Source organism: Schistocerca cancellata, chromosome 7, assembly GCF_023864275.1.
Source record: "Schistocerca cancellata isolate TAMUIC-IGC-003103 chromosome 7, iqSchCanc2.1, whole genome shotgun sequence".
NCBI lineage: Eukaryota > Metazoa > Arthropoda > Insecta > Orthoptera > Acrididae > Schistocerca > Schistocerca cancellata.
The window spans coordinates 359,653,922-359,678,136 of NC_064632.1; the positions used below are offsets into that span (position 1 = coordinate 359,653,922).

The 24,215-nt window shown below is 42.9% G+C and overlaps 1 protein-coding gene across 1 annotated transcript in view; it reads left to right on the forward strand.

Moving 5' to 3' along the window:
- Positions 1-24,215, forward strand: part of LOC126092548 (guanine nucleotide-binding protein G(s) subunit alpha) — a 409,638-nt gene that overhangs the window by 305,230 nt on the left and 80,193 nt on the right. Inside the window, exon 7 of the mRNA XM_049908206.1 lies at positions 13,365-13,419. Within this exon, the coding sequence (XP_049764163.1) occupies positions 13,365-13,419 (55 nt within the window). The remainder of the gene's footprint in view (positions 1-13,364; positions 13,420-24,215) is intronic.

The following is a 24,215-nucleotide window of genomic DNA, read 5'->3' on the forward strand; positions in this document are numbered from 1 at the left end:
ACTCATCTTTTCAGTGGTAGGAGGATTAAGTTTGGGCAATTCTCCTGGGTTTTACTTTGTAAAGGAACATTTGAAAACGGAGTTAAGCATTTCAGCATTTGTTTTGAAACCCTCAGTTTTAGCTCCTATGTCATTCACTAGGGGCTGGATACACAACTTTGGTGCTACTAATAGTCTTCACATATGACCAGAATTTCTGTGGATTTTGTGAAAGATCATTTGACAATGTTCTGCTACGGTAGTCACTGAAGACTTCGTGCATTGCCCTCTTGACAGCTAAACGTGTTTCATTCAGCATCTATTATAGCACTAGGCTTTGTTTTAAACCTGTTATGCAGCAGTCTCTGGCTCAAGTTTAAAAGAATAGTTTATCACGCACTGGACAGATATGTACCAAGAGGGAAAACCCATAATGGGAGGGAACGTCCATGGTATACAGCCACTCTTAACATAGTTCCTCCTTATGCTCCTGTTATGAGCCCAAAGTTTAAATTTCCTCATTCCTTGTTTTAGTTGTCCTTTGTACTTCGTTAATCGCGTCATGATCACTGGTACTAGTTTCGATATGGACTTCCCCAAAGAGTCATGTCTGTTTGGTGCCATTAGATCGAATATATTTCCATCATGAGTGGGGTTCCGAAGTATCTGTTCTAGGTAGTTTTCAAAGAAGTCGTTTAGTAATGTCACAGGATACTTTAGCATGCTCATCCCTCACAAAACTTTGATTTTCCCAATTGATTGTTGGATGATTAATGTCTCCACCGAGGATTACAGTGTGATTGAGGAATTTATGAACAAGCAAACTGGGGTTTTCTCAAAAGTTTTCAGTTACATCAGAGGATGAGTCTGGTGGGCGATGGAAGGATCCAGTTATCGTTTTATGCTCACCCCTGATACTGAGTCTTGTTCAAAGCGTGTCAAAGGCAGCTTCAGTTTCTATATTGTTCAATTTCAATTTCTTGCTGCTGCGTCAAATACACCAGCTCAATTTCCCATTTGCCTGTTCTTTTGGTATACGCTTGAATTTTCCCCGAAAATCTCACTGCTTCGAGTTCAAGATTTTTCTGTAACTAATATTATGTGAGCTTACCGCTTTCTTGGAGCGCTTCGAACTCAGACACTTTGTTGTGGTTGCTTCGGCAGTTAACCATTAGGATTTAAATACTCTCACGTGAGGGAAGCTTTTCTGTCGATCTTAGACTGATACTTGAGGGTTTCCTACAGCTATTGTTATCTGGATTGGATGGAGAGTCTCCTAATCTACACACATGAGCACCCCAGACACAGTTAGCTATCTGAATAACAGCCCATTTAGTGGCACCGTACAGTTCTGTCAACCCTGTGGCGCAAATCCAGGAAGACTCAGCCTAGCTTGTCATAGAACTTTCGAAGTGCCTGGTTCAGTCCTTCCACTCGTCTCAGAACCAAGGGCCACTATCAGTTATGGGAACACTGCTGCAAATTGTGAGCTTTGTTGAAAGTCCATGCACAAGACTGGTCTTCCCAACCTTCTCTGCCAGTCGCTGGAGTGTATTAGACCCCTACCCTTTTGCGTTTGCTGCCTCTGGACATCGGACAAAACAGTTTAACAAATAATTTAAACAAAGCCTGCGGATTGTCTTTCATTTCTGTAGAGCTAAAAAAGTTACTGATTCCCTTTAGGAATTGAAGCAAGCACACAGAACGAGATTTCTTTTAAGGCAACACAATAACCTGTGGTAAAAATTACGAATTTTCTAAAACTTTTTGAGGTTAGTTATAGTTATAAGCAAACTTGAAAAAATAGTTTCATAGGTCCTGTTCACAAGGAAGACCATAAAAACGTAATCTGTACACTGTTCGGACAATAACGATTATACTGCTTAATGTTATTCGTGCCTATGCTAACTGCTGTTTTTAATCTTCTTCTGATAGCTTAATATTCACAAAATTACAAAGAAAATTATTAACTGCATGTCCCTTCAAAACGTGTGGTTATCTTCTTTACACATAAATTTTTGAGCGGTTCTACTAAATAAATAGGGTGTCCAAAAAAAAGGAATAAAATTTTGAAAGCTACACTATATATTTTCAAACTATTTACAAAACAACCATACCCCTGCAAAATACTCTCCATTACAACTAATACATTGGTCCCACCGGTGTATCCACTGTGCAAAACATTTTTTGTATTTATCTTTAGAAGTGGCTGACAGCTCCTCCCTCACTACGTCCTTAGCATCAAAAAATCAAATCATCATTGTTTTGATGTTTGATGTGACTTAGACTTTTTTTAGACGGGGTGAAGATGACGTCTTCCATTGGGTTGATTGTTGCATTGCATCTGGGTCATAACCATAGCACCACGACCTCATCACCAGTAATAATCTTTGGCAGAAAATCTGGATCAGTTTCAAGCCATTGTTTCAAAGAACGTCCCTTCTGATTTTCAGTCAGAACGTGAGGAATAAACTTGACAGCAACCCTTTTCATTCCCAATTCTTCCGTTACAATTCGTTGAACCGAGATCCAAGATAACCCACTAATCTCTGACAGTTGGTAAATTGTCTGTCGACGGTCTGTGATCACAAGCTCTCGAATTATTCAATATTTTTGTCGATTCGGGCAGTTGATGGACGTCCAGAACGAGGTTTGTGACCAGTCGACATGCCGCCATTTTTAAATCGAGCAAACCACTCTGACACTTGAGTTTTCCCATAGTGTCACCTTGGTAAGCTGTTTTCAACCTTAAAACAGATTCAGCAGCATTTTTACCGAGCAGGAAACAAATTTTCGCAGCTGCACGTTGTTCACTTGAACTTGACAATATAAAAAACGAAACAATAACAAGCCAAGTCGGCATTAACTTCACAATGAGTTGCACTTTACAGCCTAGCGGCAATACTGATGAACAAAGCTCAGTGTCAGAGACACAAGATGGGGGAGAGTATGTGAACATGGGGTGGGAAAAGGGAGGAAATGGACATAGGGTGGGGAGTACGATATGAGGGGGGGAGGTGAGAGGGAGGCAGGAGATTAGGACGTACATCCAATTTACATACATATTTAGCAATTACGAATCTTTGCTGGGTTCTGTAGTATTGTATACAATCAACATTATGCTGATCAAGCCAAAAAAATCGCGACCACTGCCCACTGCGACGTTGGATGCCCCCTGATGGCACTGCGGGCGTGTGGCACGGTAACAGCAATATGTAAGTTGAGCAGAAAGAGATGGGGATCACCCTAACGAAGATATGGCTTGCAAATGAGGAAATCCATTGAGATAATGGTCTTCGACAAAGAGCAGATTATTATGAAGCAGAGCCTGTGAACGAGTATCTAAAAACGGCAGAGCTGGTCGAATGCTAACGTGCTATCTTGAGCGAGTACGGATAGAGGCAGGACAGTGAAACCACCACTAGGCACTAAATGGTTGGACGTCAACGACTCTTTACAGAACGTGGGATTCGGAGCCTTGTCTGCTCAGTAAAGTTGGATAGACGGCGATCTGTGGCATCCCTGCCAAAAGAGCACAATGCTAGTGCATTTCCAAGTGTTTAGGAGCACATCATTCATTGTACTTCGTTGAACACCCCTATGTCCCCCCTGCGGGTCCGGGAATAAGAATAGGCCCGAGGTATTCCTGCCTGTCGTAAGATGCGACTGAAAGGAGTTTCACACGTTTCCGCCCTTGTGTGATGGTTGCCTGTAGTGTTTGACCTCCAGTATTCAAAATTTCCCCAATTGGGGAAGGGCGCCTTACATGGTGCATCGTGTCCCTTGTGCATTGAGATCTTAAGCCCACTTTCTCGTTGTCGCATTTGAGTCCTGATCATTCATCATCTCTTGGTCAAGAACACCTTCCTGGGTGCGTTTTCCACCATGCACTATGCAGTGTCGCTTTCTGTGTCAATGATGATCATGCTCTTCTTTGCACCTGATATCCAGCACGGTAGCCAGTCCATTGTGGTGCGGCCGCCATGTACCCTGTTGGTTGTAGCCCCCTGACAACACAGGGATCACTCTGCTGATGCCTCTCCCTTTGTATGCCAAGGAGTAGATGGCCATCCCCCTGGGTCATCGGGATTCCCGGCAATGGCCATCCTCTCAGGTGGCCTTTGGTGCAGCTGGGTGGTGCCCGTAGGGAGGACCTCTGGTCGGAGTGGGTGGCATCAGGGCGGATGACACGCGATGAAGCGTAGTCCATCATCTCTTGCTGGTGGTGGAACACCAGCTGTCTCTAAGCGTTCCCCTCCCTGGCCACACCATGGAAGGAACATTAGGGTAAGGATGGCAGCGGATCTTATTCGCCCCAGTACCTTGTATGATTGAGAGCTGGTGGGGAATCTTTCATGACAATGAAGCCTCAGTTTTTTTGTTAAGCATTTAGAGAACAAGTTTGGGGAGGTGGAGGGATTGTCAAAAATGAGATCTGGGTCAGTCTTGATCAAAACAGCATTTTCTGCCCAGTAACGGACGTTACTGGCTTGTGACCAGCTGGGGGATGTTTCTGTAACCATCACGCCCCATAACAGCTTAAATATGGTCCGGGGTATCATATTTCACAGGGACCTTCTTCTGCAGTCTTGACGATGAGCTGCGCGCCAATTTAGAGTGGCGAGGTGTACATTTTGCCTGGATTGTCCACCAGGGTCCGGGGGATAATCAGGTTGCCACTGGTGCCTTCTTCTTGGCCTTCGAGGGTGATACATTGCCGGAGAAGGTCAAGGTGATGCTCTACCGCTGTGACGCCCAGCCATATATTCCTCCCCCAATGCTGTGCTTTAAGTGCTGGAAGTTTGGCCATATGTCTTCCCTGCTGTACTTCCAGCATCACGTGTCGAGATTGTGGACGCTCGTTATATCCTAATACTCCACTTGCCCTACCTCCCATCTGTGTCAACTGTGGAGAGCACCATTCACCTTTCTCGTCAGAGTGCAGGATTCCTCAAAAAGAAAGGAAAATCATGGAGTACAAGACTCTGGACCGACTGACCTACACTGATTCTAAGAGAAAATTTGAAACTTGCATCCTGTACGTATGACATCGTCGTACACCGCCGCAACAACAGTTCTGGCACCATCGCACCGCCAACCCTAGTCATTTGTAGAGCCAGAAGACTACGCCTGCCCCCTCTCTGTTGCTCCCGCACTACCTATTTCGGGAGCGACTCCCCCCGCAACCATCAGGGACGCCCGTCTCCACTTCTAAGCAGGAGAAGCGTAAGTCTTCTTCGGCTTCTCTCCCTAGAATGGGGTCCCTTGGGTCACTCCCTTCCCAGGTTTTTGCTACTGGGAAAGATGACACCCACCAGTTGTTGAAGAGCTCAAAAGCAGATGGCCGTAGGGCTTCACGCTCATACTCAGTCCCAGAGACTGAGCCAGTGAAGTCCTTCCTGCCAGGGAACCCAAGGAGCAGCGAGAGAAATATAAAAAGGAGACCCCTAAGACCAAGGAAATTGCGGTGGCACCCACACCACCCGTACCTACAAGCTCTGCGTCTGAAGATTTGGTGGAGATTCAGGCATCCGCTGAGGACCTAGATCTTGCCAGACCCTAAGACACACAGGCAAAAAGTTGATGGCAGCAGGTGACTCTGAGGTGGTAACTGCCTCACTGAATGTTCTACGCCTTCCCAGTCTCACGATGACGTCATCCTCCAGTGGAATTGTGGCGGTTTTTTCCACCGCCTGGCTGAGCTGCAGCAACTGTTAAGCTTTACACCTGCTTTCTGTATTGCCCTCCAGGAAACCCGGTTCCCAGCAATGTGGGCCCCCTGCCCTCCGCGGCTATAAGGGATATTACAGGAATCGTAGCGACTGTAATAGAGTGTCAGGTGGAGTTTGCATTTGTGTCCTAAACTCAGTCTGTAGTGGAACTGTGCCCCTTCAAACCCCTCTTGAAGCTGTTGCTGTCAGAATAAGGACGATGCAGGAAATAACTGTCTGCAATGTATATCTTCCTCCAGATGGTACAGTACCCTGAATGTATTAGCTGCACTGATTGATCAACTCCCTAAACCTTTCCTCCTTTTGGGAGATTTTAACGCCCATAACCCCTTGTGGGGTGGCACCGTGCTTACTGGCAGAGGCAGAGATGTCGAAACTTTACTGTCTCAGTTCAACATCTGTCTCTTAAACGCTGGGGTCGGCACACATTTCAGTGTGGCTCATGGTAGTTACTTAGCCATTGATTTATCAATTTGAAGCCCAGGACTTGCCCCATCTATCCACTGGAGAGCACATGACGACCTGTGTGGTATTGAGCATTTTCCCGTCTTCATTTCACTGCCCCGGTGTCAGGGCAACGGATGCCTGCCTAGATGGGCTTTAAACAAGGCAGTCTGAGAAACTTTCACCCCTGCTGTCACCGTTGAATCTCCCCCACACAGTAACACCGACGTCATGTTTGAGCAGGTGACTACAACAATTGTTTCTGTGGCAGTAAATGCGAGCCCTCGCTCTTCAGGGTGCCCCCGGCATAAGGCAGTCCCTGGGTGCTCGCTGGAAGTCGCTGAAGCAATTAAGGAGCTTCAGCGAGGTCTACAGGGCCATAAGCAGCACCCTTCGCTGGACCATCTCAAAGCCTTTTAGCAGCTCCTTGCCCACGTTCGCCAACTTACCAAACAACGGAAGTAGGAGTGTTGGGAAAGATATGTCTCAACCATTAGGTGCCATACGTCACCTTCCCAAGTCTGGACTAAGGTGAGATGTCTTTTCAGGTACCAGACCCCCCACAAGTGTTCCCGGTGTTACGATAAATAGCCTGTTATCTACCGTCGCAAATGCGATTGCCGAACACTTTGCTTGAGCCTCTGCATTGGAGAATTACCCCCCAGCCTTTCGCACTCTCAAACGGCGACTGGAAGGGAAAGTCCTTTCATTCACTACACGCCACAGTGAATCCTATAACACCCCATTTAGAGAGTGGGAGCTTCTTGTTGCCCTTGCACATTGCCCCGACACAGCTCCTGGGCCTGATGGGATCCAGAGGCAGATGATTAAACATCTCTCATCTGACTACAAGCGACATATCCTCGTCATCTTCAACCAGATCTGGTGCAATGGTGTCTTTTCATTGCAGTGGCCAGAGAGCACCATCATTCTGGTGCTCAAACCTGGTAAAATCCCGCTTGATGTGGAAAGCTATTGGCCCATCAGCCTCACAAACGTTCTTTGTAAGCTGGTGGAACGTATGGTGTGTCGGTGCTTGGGTTGGGTTGGGTCCTGGAGTCATATGGCCTACTGGTTCCATGTCAGGGCAGCTTCCGCCTGGGTCGCTCTACCACTGATAATCTTTTGTCCCTAGAGTCTGTCATCCGAACAGCCTTATCCAGATGCCAACACCTGGTTGCTGTCTTTTTTGACTTACGTAAAGAATACGACACGACCTGGTGACAGCATATCCTTGCCACATTGTATGAGTGGGGTCTCCGGGACCCGCTCCCGATTTTTATCCAAAACTTCCTGTCGCTCCGTACTTTCCATGTCCAAGTTGGTGCCTCCCATAGTTCCATCCATATCCATGGGAATGGAGTCCTTCAGGACTCTGTTTTGAGTGTCTCTTTATTTTTAGAGGCCATTAACGGTCTGACAGCAGCTGTCAGACCCTTGGTTACCTTCTCTGTATGCAGACGACTTCTGCATTTCGTACTGCTGCTCCAGCACTGGTGTTGCTAAGTGTTGCCTACTTTGAGCCATCCGCAAGGCGCAGTCATGGGCTCTCTTAGTTCTGGTTTTAGACACTCATTTGACTTGGCTTCCTCGTCTTCGTCAGCTTAAACGGAAGTGTTGGCAGCACCTCAGTGCCCTCCGCTGCCTGAGCAACACTAACTGGAGTGCAGATGGCTCCACGCTGCTGCAGCTCTACAGAGGCCTTGTTCATTCCCTCCTTGATTATGGGAGTGTGATTTATGGTTCGGCGGCACCCTTAGCATTGCCTTTGCTTGACCCATTGCACCATTGCGGAGTTCAACGAGTGACAGGATCTTTCAGGACAAATCAGGTGACAAGCGTACAGTTGGAGGTTGGAATCCCTCCATTGAAGATCAGACATGCACAACTGCTCGCCAGTTACGTTGCACACATTAGTAGCTCTCCTGAACATCCTCATTACCGTCTTCTTTTCACAAACACGGCAGTTCACCTCCCACATAGGCGGCCCAGGTCAGGGCTAACGATTGTGCGCATACGATTGCTTCTGTCTGAACTGGAGTCCTTCCCTTCACCACCTTTCCTCGATGTCCATTCATGTACACATCCGTGGTGTAGCTGTAGACCAAAGCTTTCCCTGGATCTTTCGCATGGCCATAAGGACTCCCTTAACTCTGTGGCTCTCCACTGTCACTTCCTCTCGATTCTTGAAGTATTCCGGGGCTCTGAAGTGGTTTACACTGACGGCTCGATGGCTGATGGTAATGTTGGCTTCGCCTTTGTCCACAGAGGCCATATTGAACAGCATTCCATGCCCGATGGCTGCAGTGTATTCACTGCAGAGCTGGTGGCCATATCTCTTGCATTTTAGTGTATCCATTCATGCCCCGAGGAATCGTTTCTTCTGTGTGCTGACTCCTTGAGCGGCCTACAAGCTATCGACCAGTGCTACCCTCACCATCTGTTGTTAGCATCCATCCAGGAGTCCATCTATGCCCCGGACAGGTCTTGTTGTTCAGTGGTGTTTGTGTGGACCCCAGGACATGTCGGCATCCCTGGCAGGCTGGCCAGACAGGCTACGTGGAAACTGCTGTTGGAGATGGGCATCTCTGAACCTGACCTGCGTTCTGACTTCTGACACAGGATTTTTTGGCTTTGGGAGACGGAAAGGCATAGTAGTCTCACTACGCACAACAAACTGGGTGCCATTAAGGAGATTACGAAGGTGTGGAAGTCTTCTATGCGGGCCTCTGGCACAGAATCAGTTGTCCTCTGCCGGCTCTGCATTGGCCACGCTTGGGCGACCCGGCGTGAAGACCTGCCTCAGTGTCGGTGGGGTGCCCGGTTGACAGCTCATATTCTGGTGCACTGCCCCACTTTGACTGCCCAGCGACGAAATCTTGGGTTACCTGACTCGTTGCCACTCATTTTATCTGAAAACACCTCATTGGCTGATTTAGTTGTACGTTTTATTCGTGAGGGTAGGTTTTACCATTTGATCTAAGTTTTAGCCCATGTCCTTTGTCCCTCTGTGTCCTTCACCCTAGTAGTTTTAGGGTGGAGGTTTTAATGTGTTGCAGAGGGCTGGCTCCTTTTTATTCTCGTGGTTGGCCAGCCATGGTAATCTGCTTTCTTGTTTTTACTCTCTTCTGTTTCTAGCATCTCTCTGTTGTTTTTTTGTCCTCTTTTGTTCCTTCTGGTGTTCGTTGCCTTTCCTTTGTTCTTGTGGTTTTTCGTTTCTTTATGTTTTGTGTTATATGTGTTGTCTGTTTTATTCATGCACTTGTCATTTTTTTTTTTTTTTAGGACCAAGTGACTGATGATCTTGTAGTTTGGTCCCGCACCCCTATGTGTTAACATGTTGACCCAACAACATCGTTAATTACGATTGCAGTGGGCATGGGACCGTTGTATGCGACCGTTGATCGATGGAAATGTGTCGGCTCTTTGGGCTAATCACATTTTTGCTGCACTAGGTCACTGGTTGTCTCCACAAACGCCGTCATCTAGGTGAATGGCGTCTCAAAACGAGCAGTGCGCCACAGGCACAATCTGGTGGGAGCAGTATTATGCTATGGGAGACATCCTCTTGCGCTTGTCGTGGGACCTGCGATAGTATTCGAAGACACGCTGACAGTTATGAACCACCAGCATCTCTTCGTGCTTGATGATTTTCCCAGCGGTGATGTCATTTTTCAGCAGTATAGTTATCCATGGCTCGGATTCAGAACCATGCTACAGTGGTTTGAGGAGTATTCTAGTGAACTCGAGTAGATGTCTCGACGACCAGATTCACCTGATTCAAATCCTGTGGAACCCACCTGGATCGCTATCGGGCGCAATGACCGCGTATGCAAATCAGTGGCCTGTTATTTATGCAAATTACGTGACCTCTGCTTAGACCTCTAATGCCACATACCTCCACAAGTGTACCAACCAACTGTCGAATTTCTTACATGCAGAATCCATGATGTATTTCAGTGCAAAGACAGACAAAAACAAGTTATTAAGCAGAATGTCCTAATGTTTTGGCTCATCGGTGTATGTTAATGGGAATAAAGTGGAGTATCTATTTCAGTATCTTCTACAGCATTTTTTAAAGGGATCAGTTTGCACCTTTTAATGATTAATTACATTACCAAAATATCATTAGAAATTCAGTGTCTCATGTGACAATCACACTTGTATCATACAACATAATTTAAGTGAAATGCCTATATAAAATTATTACAGAATTAAATTCGTTTTTTCGATTTCCCACAAATGTGTGTCGATTGACTTTAGCCTCTTTAAAAATATATGATTCATTTACTTACCCTTCTGTTGCCAATTCTGAAATCAGATTGAGTTAAAGACACCTTGTTGAGTCTGTAGTTCTTAGCTCCCTGGAGATTTTCAGGAACATTATTTTTCTCAACAACAGGAAATCTTTTCGGCTAGAAATCTGGAAATATTTTCTGATTGTTGCAGTTTTCATTATTCTGTAGTGCGTGGACTGAAGATAGCAGATGCAATGTGATTTCCCATTTCCATTTTTGAGCCACCTGTGTTGATTTGTGATTAACGTGCCCAGTTTTCTCCTTGGCAACATGTAGATGAGAACTGTTCGTATTGTTTTATGTTGCTGGAACAATGTAAATATCTTACTTGAAGATTTTGGCAGGTACAAAGACAATGATGAAGAACCCTCAGCAGAATCCTGTTTTGGTGAATTTTGTTTTGTAGATGTTTATAGTGCATCTTCTGTTCACAGGTAGCTGCATTCTCTCTGAGCTCCAAAGTTATCAATTTATGTCATCATTCACCACTGTTTCAGCAGTGAATGATTAATATTTGTCATTGTGGTAGAAAAAATCAAATCTCCAAAGCAGATGCAGATACTTTTGTACTGCATTTGGCCCAGAAATTGTAGGTACTTGTTGGAGGTTTTGTGATAGACATGTATATGCAGTCTACATGTGAACAGTCAGGTATTAAGTGAGAAGAACTATGGAGTGAGCTCCCCAACAGTTTTGTCACTGACCTCATGATGTTCAATGTATGTTCACGTGCTTTAATGACATTCTCAGTGTGAGGAGCCAAATCAACAGGGAATCAAAAATAACCTAGCTTGTTCCAAGGTTGGTACAGTTTGCACTGTGAAAGGAACTAGTGAAGGGGTTTTTTTCCCCCCAGAGAAACCACCTTAGTTGCGTCTATTACAGTGCACTGCCTTCGATGCCGCACTGTGCAGAGGTAAAAAAAGCCCAGATTCACCACATGTATTGGAAGAGAAAGTAGCTTGTATTGTCTTGTGTATTGGAACACTGCAAACAAGCAGAGAACTTATGCAAAAATATATCTGCCATGTGGGGAGATGTTGTTTATTGATAAACCATACCATCATCATCTTCTATAGGTTGCTGGGTGCAAATAACAGACTAGTCACTTTCGACAGTGTCCTCATTTTGAGGACTTTTGAATCCTCAAGTATGAAATCAGCTAACCAAAACTGAATGATTTAGTGCAATGTCAGTTGAAAGGGTTTATTGATCTTAGTATTTTTTGTGAAAACATGGTTGTAGATGCAAAATTTTCTGCATTGCTGGGGAACTCAACTTCATATTCCAACAGGATGTTGTTCCATCCAATTGACACAGAGATATTCTTCAATGAATATCTGGTTCAACTGTGACCAGGTCAGACATGGAATGGGGACCTGGTCCTACAGCACTAACCATTTCACATTCTTCCCAAGTATATGTTCAACAAATATTCTATTCATAAATCACCAACAGCAAAAATGTTGGATGTGCTAAAGAAATGTATTACAGTTGCAATGAACTTAGTGACTGAAGATGTTTTTATTTGATGTGGAATGAATTTGGGTAATATTTGGAAACTGTTCATGTGGCAGAGGGAGACTTAACAGCTATGAACTTCAGTTTTATTGCATCTATTTATTTCATGAAATGTAAAATGTATGGTGATAGGGCCATTATTTTGTCTCATTTTGTGTGTGTCTCATGCACTGAGGCAATATGCTAACTTAATTTTCCATACGGTTCGCTGACAGAAGGAAATGATAATGTTATTCCTTATGTATGAGAACAACTTTCCTCTTAACATGCATCAAGCAGATTTTGTATTTATTTGCAGAGCCAAGTGTTATAACTAATCTGGTTAGAGAGACAGAAGCAGAAGTAATTTGCAACAAACTTTTTCAAGGAGTTCAGTGGATCTTTGCAAAGGACTGTCCCTTAATTTCATTCAGAACATGTTCTGTTCAACAAATTGACTTAACACCAACATTTGATGTAGTGCTTGTTCAGGAGGCAGTGAATAGATAGAATACCCCAGACTTTCTGCTGATCATAATTTGAATATAAAATTTTTTTTGTGTACTTTTCAAACAACTAAATTCAGCAACATTTTCCATATGCTTAACTGCTGGGTGTGGAAGCAAGAAAATCATATTAACAGTTTTTGGTTATTTACATCTGCTAATTTCTTATGACATAATTTCATAGTGCTACTCATCTGTTAGGGTCCACCTTCATAGCCGAGTTGTCAGCATGTCTGTCTACCATTCGTAAGACCCAGATTCAATTCACAGAAGTGCCAGGAACCTTTCCTTGGTGGGAGGACTGGAAGAGGGTCCATTCAACTGTGTGAGGACAATTGAAGAGACACTTAAATGGGAGTAAGCTGCTCAAAAGGTTTGGAAGGCTGACAGCAGCCAGGAGAGGAGTGTACTGATAGCATGCCCCTCCGTACCTCATCCACATGATGCCTTATGTCAGAGAATGACACAGCAGCCGCCAGTCAGGATTGTGCAGTCCTGTGGCATGATCGTGGAGTTACTTTTTTTTTTTTTTTTTTTTTTTTTTTTTTTTTTTTTTTTTTTTTTTGCCCATCGCTTAGGTAGAACGCATTGATTGCAGGTAGTTAAATTATCACCTACAGGCAACATATACGTGCGTATTCAAGGAGTTAGTGACAATTGTCTTGATAACCCATTCCATTTGGAGAAGAATAGTACTGTTGCTATTACTCCATAAAGATGTTAATTGATTTATTAAATAATTACTGTTTTTTAGCTGATTCCTGTGATGTTATTCAGTATTGTATAGTGTACATTACTGCTTTATTGGAAAATTCTAAAAGAAAAGAGCTATCTTACCAGGTTGTGGTACATTGATGTTATAACTAACACTGTTCTTTTTTTTTCTTTTTTTTTTTCTTCCTCAGCTTCTTGGACAAAGTTCACATAATTAAGCAGCCCAACTACACACCCACTGAACAAGTAAGTATTTCATATTCTTTCTATGTTTAATGCTGCTCTCAGTGTGTACCTTTTGCAACAATTTAGTTTGCAAACAGTGAAATATCACAAATAACAAAATATGGAGAGTAAAGCAACCGATTCAACATTTAATGCATGATTTAAGATTAGACTGAGTCATAAGAATGGAATACATTTACAAAAGCTTCCACAGAAGTTGCATGCTGTGGCCCTAGTTATTTTACATTTTCTAAACATCTCATGTATGAACAGGACTAAGAATGGACAGATCAAGGTTGTTAGTTATCCCTATAAAGTTTCGTAGTGTTGGATGAACTATTACAGGAATTGTGGAGGCGATAAACTCTGGTGTTACACATACCGGGAGGGGGGATACAGAATACAGGAGTGATAGAGAAATGATTTACAATCAGTTGTAGACTAAAAGAGAAAAAAAAGTATTAACAAATGAATTACGTAGGAAGGAGCAGACATTTGACTTTCCAGAATAATTTAAATCACATTGAGCTGCCTTTAAAATTTTGTTCAATTGTTGTAATTAGTGTACAGAAATAGTGTCAGGGTTCATGAGCCCAAGTGAATAGTTTGAAAAGAAACAGTTAGTCATTTTGTGAGGTGGATATTGAGAGAAATGACTACTGAAATGGAATAATAAATCGTAAACCACATATTAAGATGTTACAGATACTTTGTACTAATATCTACAAAATTTGTGAAAAAGGTTTACAAGATAACTGAGTGGAGCAAAACATCGAAATATAAAACCTAGAAAATTTGACTTTATTTCTCCTCCTCCTCCTCCTCCCTGCCATCCAACTCCATCCCTGCCATTGTTTATTTTTATTTTTTTAAAGGCATAAGACAGTGGTCAAGTCTCTCAAAAACAAACATTCATAATTCCTCAGTAACATTTATAAATATTTGAAGTAACATGCCATCCAAAGTCAAATATGTAGAATGTTTACTCCTGAAAGATTGGTTTAGAGCTGGCTGTTACTGCCACAGGGAACAGGATAACTTGCTGCACCATGCAATTGAAATTTTTCAGACCTTCTACTGTTCAGTAGTATAATATTTGTGTGCAGGATTACCAAGACAAATTGAATCAGATCCCAGTTGCCATAAGCATTACTGAGTAATGTACACATTGGTGTTTTAATGCCCTTTCATACCAGTAGAGTAAACTGCTGTGACCAATGAGACATTGAACCTGGGGATTGCCATTGGCTATATTGTGTTTTAATAATGTAAAGGTAAGTGCAGCAGATGCACTTACCAGTTCAGTGTTGGACGGCAACCACCACTGAACATATGTGCCAACCTGAACAACTTCCTCACTGTGGATTACAGAAGCCACTGTTACCCACCTTTTACACCTGCTGAAAATGCGCCAAAGGATACAGAAATCACTGTGAGTTCAGGAAGATCACCATTGGATGACAGAAAAATGGTACAGGTCCCTGGGACTGGAGACACAATGGCATAGTCAGTGTGTGTTGAGAACATTTGATGTGACACAGTCTGCTTGCCATGAGGGTGTTATTCAGGCATATGGTAGAGGTGTTCTCTCGTGTGTGGTCTTAACACCTAATAAAATGAAACGGAGCACCTTCTCTGCCTCCATTGTGTTTCTCTGGCAAATAATAGTACCTTGTAGGTGTAGTGTTACTCAGAAAAGATAATCACCTCTCTATGGTATCCTAGTAATCGGTATGGTTTCAAGAATATTTCATGGAGGTGAGGGTGCTTGGGTGACACTCCTCAGTCCTGTTGAGTGCATCATGGAAGCCACTGAGGAAGATATAAATGCCTTAAAGTCAGCTCTAATCACTTGCCTTGCCTTGCCTTGTGTTGTGAGTGGTGGTATGTGTCTCCAATAAAACTGCTCACGTAGGTTTTTAATTCAGGGTAGTTTTCCAGGCAGAATGGAACATGTGGAGGAAGGATTATTTGGCATGAATTTGTAACTTTTTGATTAAATTATTAAATAAAAATGTGTTATCAGCCGGCTCCATTGAGCAGTGGAGACAAATTATGGCAGTGAAGAGGAAGAGGAAGAAGAAGAAGAAGAAGAAGAAGAAGAAGAAGAAGAAGAAGAAGAAGTACTGAATAAATATTACTTTGTTTACTGATTCCTGTTGTATACCACATTGACTGGGGTACCTTCATCTTCTGGAGCTCAAAACTAAACAAACACAGTAGTCTGTTACTAATGTTCAGACTGACACCACTATCATTAATAGGTAAAATTGTGGTTGGAACTTCCTTTGCTTATGCAAGCTTTTGACTGCATGTATTACAACATCCTATTACAGAAGTTTTACAGGATGGGCCATGGGTATGGAACCATCCTTTTAAAACAAAACAGGTAGAAAACAGAAAATTAAGGTCAAATTGTATGAGGCTGGAGAAGGGTGGGGGGGGGGGGGGGGGGGGGACGTCTTTGAGGCTATGTTACCAATCTTACAGCCATTTTGGAAGCTGCCTTCTTGCATGCAACTCGTATTTCCAAATAGAAAGTGGGTCATGTGACATATCAAATGGATAGAGAATAGACGTATTGCCTGTTGGCTTTTGTCTCAGGATCTTCGACCAGTGTATATCAGCCTGATATTTTGCCAGCAAAAGTGCGTGGCATTCTTGAAAATACACCCTCCATTACTGATGACAGACTGGAATTGAACCCATGGCTGGAGTTTATTTGTACTCTTCTCACTAAATTCCATGGAGGGCATTTCCCTGGCCATTGTCGATGTAGCTTTTTGCAAATTCCCCATTAGAATATTCACCAATGGCAGTGCCATAAAAGCTGTTGTTTCTTGTTTTTCACTGGATGAATACCATCTGATAATACTGTGAGTCCATGGTCTGGTTTCTCATGTGCTTGGCTCCAGTCCAGTGTCATGTATCTAGTAGTTCAGTAAAAAAAAAATTAACCATTGCTTTCTTCATGTGCAGCTTTAACCAGATCCAATTAATGAAAAGCTTTACCAGTGAAATAGCCTTACTGCGGTTAACTATTGCTTTTTCCTGCAGTGTGCAGTATGGAAAATGGCTTGATTCTTTTATCTATTTGTTAACAAAGTTGATAGATGTCACTTGATGGAAAATCTGAGCCCTACCTTGATGTAATTTTTGTCATTATCTGATATAATTTTATGCTTGTGACCGGTGCCTACTCATTTCTTTAAATAATATCTACAAGAGAGCTACACAAAACAAAATCATGGAGCAGATTGTTATTCAGCTTCATTTACAGTAAACTCTGGTATCATAATCAACATTACAAAGCAGGGTTATGTTTGATTTAAAAACAGTACTATTACCAACATTTTGTCTTTTTCTCTAACGCACAAATAATTAGAATATTTTGACACCTTCTTTCATAATATTATATGAAAGAGAGGGATCAGAATAAAGCAGTCTTATAAACGAGCCTCTCGGTCCTAAAAATCCGAGGCTTACTTGAGGCTCTTTTGCAGGTTTTTCACGAGACAGGGTGCAGGCCTATCTTGCCAACACCTACCGGAAGGAGCATGTAATTTGTTTCAAGGTGTTCATCCTTTAGTCTTTGATGATTCAACTTCCTACCTCTAAGGCAGTAGACTGGGTTGCCTTCACCGGCCTCACCACATGGATGATCTTCATCCAGCATGAGTCACACATTGTTCATGAAAGCAAGGGGAGAATACCTACAGATCAGAACCCAGTCTTATGTTGGTGGAGCTGTTGATTGTTAGCATGAGTAAAATAAAAAAATGAATAAAAATAAATGTATGTGGGCTGTAATGGTCTGTCTTATACTCCGCTGTTACTTGCAACAGCAGTTTGTTGCAGCATGAGAGTCCGGGATTTGTTTGTCATGAGACACTTGTCAGTTGTCATGTTTATGAATTTCAATGGCTTCCCTGAACAAACAATGTGTAATGAGAACTTGTGTGTCAGTGTATTTCATTATATGGTCGGTCAAAAGAAGCATGTTCTCCACCACAGCTGATTTTTCTGCTAATTCTGACTTGCAGTACTGATGATCATGGTATTGATGAATTGTACAGCCATTGCAACATAGACATTTCCTCACGAGCATGGTATGTGATATACTCCCTACATTGAGAGTGGGGTCCTGATCTGAGACTCAGATCTCCGACCTTCTTGGTCAGTTGGTTTGCACATACTCCTTACTCTGCATTTTCACCATATATGATCAATTATACCAGTCACATTGGGAATGTAGAAAGGCAGTACTCAACATTTATTCTTATGACCTGTCGTCTTGATGGGTCTAAGGTTCCGTGGCATTTCCTATGCTTGTATAACTGTTGAAGTACCCATTGTTCCTCAGAAACATTCCAGTTGTTGCATCTCACATCTGAGGTTCTGTAGCTTGCATATTGGTGTTCATCATTATGAGCATTATTAATCACACCGCTTCTCTATCTTGGGTGAGGATTTGAAAGTTTGTGCAAGTATTAGTCCATGAAGAGTCAGTTTTCAATACATGCTGTGGCCAAGGTTCTCGTCTTATCTTGTAACTACCACATCTTGAAAGGGTAGCTGTTAAATCTTTTCTATCTTCTGAATAAATTTAATGTTGGGTATGGTGACTGTTCGAATGTCTTATGAAGTTTCTGAGCAGTCCCTCACAATGTGTCTGCCAAAATCTATGCACAAAGCATACAACCACTATCACTGTCGCACCATAGCAAAAGATCTGACTGAGAACCCAAGAAAATTCTGGTCCTATGTAAAATCACCAAGTGGATCTAAGGCTTCCATTCACTCGCTCATTGGCCAGTCTGGCATAGCAATTGAAGGTAGCAAAACAAAAGTCAAAATTTTAAATTTCAAATTTAAGAAATTGTTCATGCAGAGTAATCGTACAAGCATATTGTTATTTAATCACCAGACAGACTCCCATATGGACAACATGGTAATAAGCATAACCGGCATAGAGAAACGGCTGAAACAGTTGAAAACAAGGAAGTTGCCAGTTCTGGATGGAACCCCAAATTGGTTTGACAAAGAATACTCTATGGAATTGACCATTTGCTTGGCGTGCTTTTATCGTGAATTTCCAACCCAGTGCAAAGTCGCAAATAACTGGAAAAAAAAAATGCGGTGACTTCTGTGTATAAGAAGGGCAGGACCTGCAAAATTACTGACCAATATCACCAACATTGGTTCTCTGCAAAATCCTTTAACATATTCAAAGTTTTCTTGAGACAAAGAAGCTTTTGTTCATGAATCAGCATGATTTTTGAAAGCATCGCTCATGCAAGACTCAGCTTGTCCTTTTCTCACATGATGTGTTGCTTACTGCACATGAAGTGCAACAGGCAAATTTGATATTTGTAGATTCCTGGAAAGTGTGTAACACAATGCCCCACTACAGGCTGTTAATGAAGGTACGAACATATGGAGTAGGTTCTCAGATATGTGAGTGGCTCAAAGACTTTTTAAGTAATAGAACCCAGTATGTTGTCCTCGATGGCAAGTGTTTATTAGAAACAAAGGTTTATCAGGAGTGCCCCAAGGATGTGTGATTGGACTGCTCTGTTCTTATTTCCTGTGTATGTAAATGATCTCGCAGACAGGGTAGGCAGCAAGTAGAGCTGGTTTGCTGGTGATGTTGTTGTGTATAGGAAGGTGTTAAAGATGAGTGACCATAGGAGGATACAAGATGAACTTCTAATTGATGTTGGTGGGTTGGTTAGTTATATGTTCCAAAGATAATTTGAACAATTATTGCATCAAAATAATATGAAATCAGTCAGTTTACAGGACATATGTACATGATTAGTGCTAACATTATTATTTTTAGTCCTACTCGTGCAACTACATGTTGGTGTTACTTATTTATTTATTTATTTGTACTATCAGTTTTAAGTAGAAATTTGTCATTTGAATAGAAGGATTTGTCCAAGAGAAATGATTTAAAATCACAATTTAAAATGTGGTTTGCTACTTTTCCGAAATTTTATATTGCAGGGGAAAAGTCTGTCTGTCTCTCTCTCTCTCTCTCTCTCTCTCTCTCTCTCTCTCTCTCTCTCTCTCCATATTAAACTCATTTCTGAGTCACTGACAGCTTTAACAAAGGGTAATAAATGTCGTTAAAATGCCTAGCTCCTTGATGAGGTACCTTCATGACATCCACGGGTGAACACCATATATTACTTTTACTGCTGACTTATGTGCAGTCAATACTTTCTTTATAAGTGATAAGTTGCCCAGAAAATTATTCTATAATATGTTTTTGAGTGAAAATAAGCAAAATATGTCAGAAAGTTGATAAGTTTGTTTCAAGATTAGCAATTACACAAGGGCAAAAGTAACTGAGCTTAATTGTTCAAGAAGCTCAGTAAATGTTTCTTCAGTTCAAGTTTTCATCAATATGTACAAGTAAAAATTTGAAGCATTGTACCCTATTTACTGTTTCAGGCTCATGTGCTATATCAGTGGTGTGACTGTTGTACAGAACTGAATGCAGTGTTTTCTTCAAAATTTATGGAGAGTCTGTTTTCTGAGAACCACTTAATAATTCTTCAGAAAATATAATTTACCAACTCTTCTGCTTCTTTCTCTGTAACTTTTTTTAGCACTAGTATCTTCTGCTAAAAGTATCATTTTTGCTCGTTGGACATAAAGTGAAAAGTCATTCACATTTATACAGGGTGATTTTTTTTCCCCAACATGTACAAACCTCTAGTGATTGATAGATGAGAGGATATGGAACAGAAAAGGTCTAATGAATTTCTGTCCAGAATTGCATGGTTTCCATGCTAGAGACCATTTATTCAGTCACACATTGATAGACTGCAGTCTAATAAACTCCGTACCATGCAGCCACAATTAGTGTGTGTTGAAAGTGGTTTCCATGTGCCTCAATGCACGCACGTATGCTCTGTAGCATGTTCTGTCTCGCACGTTCACATTGGTCAGCCTGTATCTGAACAATGTCAAAGGCAGCATGAATAGGCTGCTTCAGTGTCTCCACATCTGGAATGGGCTCTGGATACACAATACTTTTGAGGTGGTACCATAACCAGAAGTTCCACAAATCAGCGTCACCAATTGCCCCCGCCCACACCTTCTGGCTGCACCAACTGTGATGATTTGCTGTTATCATATCATGGGTGTTCTGCATACAATCCCACAGATGACAAGTTGGAAGATACCATTCCATATAAGGTGGCCTCATCTGTGAATAGGATGGATGGCGCTAATCCCAGAATCACGTTTGTCTGGTGAAGAAAACGGTGACAAAACTGTTCCTGATGTGGAAAGGCTGTCGCCAGTAAGCCTTGCACACACTGTGAGTGATAAGGGTAGTAGCAATTCTCATGGAGAATCTTCCACACGGTCGTCTGGCTTACCATGTTCTGGCAGGCCAACTGCTTGGTACAGACATGGCAGTCACCTTCTACACTGTTAATCACCTTTTCCTCCAAGTCTGGTGTCCAAACATTTTGGGTACATTCTGCATGATTTCCTACTTCTGAAATGACACTGTCTCACACAAATGGCGAAACACTGTTGCAAACATTGAATGCTGTGGTTGCGTCAGTGGGGATAGGTTTCCTGATACAACATTGCTGCCTTCCGCCCGTTGTCATTTACCTTTCTGCAAATAAACATCATGTCGGCATGCTCTCGATTTGAATATGGAACCATTGTGTACAATGCGGTATCACATCCAGCACATGGTGAGTCAGCAGGAGAAGTGAATTGCACACAACATTACCCATTGCTATGGCAGGAGAGAGTGCTAGGGCATGACATATGAGGAATAGTACAACACTCTCGGAGGAAATGTGCATTCTATAACTGTGGTTGCAGGGTACAGCCCGTCGTAGACCACAGTCTCTGTAACAAAGTATGGTTGAGTGAATGGCCTCTAGCATGGGAACCATGCATTTCTGGACATACGTTTATTAGGCCCTTTTTGTTCCATATCCTCTCATTGATCAGTCCTTGGAGTTCGCACATGGTGGAAAAACTCACCCTGCATGAAGAATCAAAGCAGACCTATGAGTCCTCCCCCCCCCCCCCCCCCCCTCCCCCCACACACACACACTCTCACTCACACACTGAAGTTACTAAAATTTACTGCCTTTCTGACATTGTGTGAATTATTCAGCACAACCTATTGCATTCTGTTTGTTAAGTATGAGTCAAACGAACTGTTTATAAAACCATCAGAGTTTTTCTAATAAGGGAACCTCCCCATCGCACCCCCTCTCAGATTTAATTATAAGTTGGCACAGTGGATAGGTCCTGAAAAACTGAACACAGATCAATCGAGAAAACAGGAAGAAGTTGTGTGGAACTATGAAAAAAATAAGCAAAATATACAAACTGAGTACTGCATGTGCAAGATAGGCAGCATCAAGAATAATGTGAGCTCAGGAGCGCCGTGGTCCTGCGGTTAGCGTGAGCAGCTGCGGAACCAGAGGTCCTTGGTTCAAGTCTTCCCTCGAGTGAAAAGTTTACTTTTTTATTTTCGCTAAGTTGTGATCTGTCCGTTCGTTCATTGACATCTCTATTCACTGTAATAAGTTTAGTGTCTGTGTTTTGCAACCGCACCGCAAAACCGTGCGATTAGTAGACGAAAGGAGCCGCCTCTCCAATGGGAACAGAAAAATTTGATCGCAAGGTCATAGGTCAACCGATTACTCCACAGGTAAACACGTCTGATATATTCTATACGACACTGGTGATGGCATGTGCGTCACATGACAGGAATATATTGTCGACCCACCTAACTTGTACACTTGGCGAATGGGTAAAAAGATCCTTCTACTTTGCCCGATTTAGGTTTTCTTTTGTATGTGATAATCACTCCCAAAAAATTGATGAAAACATAAGAGTTTGTCAGATAATAATTGTCTAAAATAAAAAAATTAAAATTTTCGCTCGAGGGAAGACTTGAACCAAGAACCTCTTACTCTGCAGCTGCTCACGCTAACCACGGGACCACGGCGCTCCTGAACTCATACGGTCCTTATTGTTGCCTATCATGCCATGGACTACTCAGTTTGTATATTTTGCTTATTTTTTTCATAGTTCCACACAACTTCTTCCTGTTTTCTCAATTGATCTATGTTCAGTTTTTCAAGGCCTATCCACTGTGCCAACTAAATAAAACATGTGAGCGTAATCTGGCTAGGGTGAAGGCATGTTTGCGGAGGGAATGTAAATAAAACTTAATGGGGTCGTTGTGGGGGTGTTGTGAGGGTGACATGGTTCCCAGATTACGCTCACATATTTTATTTTCTCAGGCTTGTCTGACATTTGGCATTACCCCCAAAGGCCTCACACAACTCTCTGGCTGCAACCCTTTTTTCCATCAGTCCCTATACCAGTTCCAAACTGAACAATCCATTGCCCTCACCCACCTAATCCTTCACCTACACATCAACTCAGCCAATGAACACACCCATCAACTCCTATCCTTAATAAAAGTCCTCAATCTTTCCTCTCCCACATCCACACCGGCGGTTCAGAGCATCCTCCTACAGGCCAACCGCAAATTAGAAAAGCATGCCACCCTTCACCTCAAAAAACTATCCAATCTCCTGGTTTCCCACCTCCGGAAAGGCAACTCACTCACCCTTCACAACCTTTCCAGCAAACCTCAACCTCCTCTCATTGCACACAAACCCAGTCTCTCCCATCTACTCAATCTCCCCTTCCAGCTCCACTCCCTCCAAAACCTCAAAATTCCAATCAACACAATCTGGTACCACAACACCCTAATTCAGTAGTTAACCTTTCCTCCAAACCTCTCTCCCAATCCGAAACCTCTGTCCTATCCAAAGGCCTCACCTTCAGCCCCACTCCCAGATTCAACCAAACAGCCCTCGTCAAAGATTTACTGTCCTACACTCGTACTCTCTGCTGGAAGTATCACTTTGCCACGAAGAAAAATGATCCTAATCCTACCCCTAATGATCCAACTCCCCAAGACACTATCCAAATTGAACCCTGCCTGGAACAGCTCCGTCCTCCGTCACAGCGGGACCCACCTCCTCTTCCTCAAAATCACCCTCTCCAAACCTTCCAGGAATTTCTGACTTCCAGCCTTGCCTCACAATCCTCCTTAAAAAACCTTAATCCTACTCCCAACATCACCACTGCTGAAGCCCAGGCTATCCGCGATCTGAAGGCTGACCGGTCCATCGTCATTCTTCCGGTGGACAAGGGTTCCACGACCGTGATACTTGATCGTCGGGAGTATGTGGCTGAGGGACTGCGTCAGCTTTCAGACAACACCACATACAAAGTTTGCCAAGGTAATCCCATTCCTGATGTCCAGGCAGAGCTTCAAGGAATCCTCAGAACCTTAGGCCCCCTACAAAACCTTTCACCTGACTCCATCAACCTCCTGACCCCACCGACACCCCGCACCCCTACCTTCTTCCTAAAATTCACAAACCCAATCATCCCGGCCGCCCCATTGTAGCTGGTTACCAAGCCCCCACAGAACGTATCTCTGCCTACGTAGATCAACACCTTCAACCCATTACATGCAGTCTCCCATCCTTCATCAAAGACACCAACCACTTTTCGAACGCCTGGAATCCTTACCCAATCCGTTACCCCCAGAAACCATCCTTGTAACCATTGATGCCACTTCCTTATACACAAATATCCCGCACGTCCAGGGCCTCGCTGGGATGGAGCACTTCCTTTCGCGCCGATCACCTGCCACCCTACCTAAAACCTCTTTCCTCATTACCTTAGCCAGCTTCATCCTGACCCACAACTTCTTCGCTTTCAAAGCCCAGACATACCAA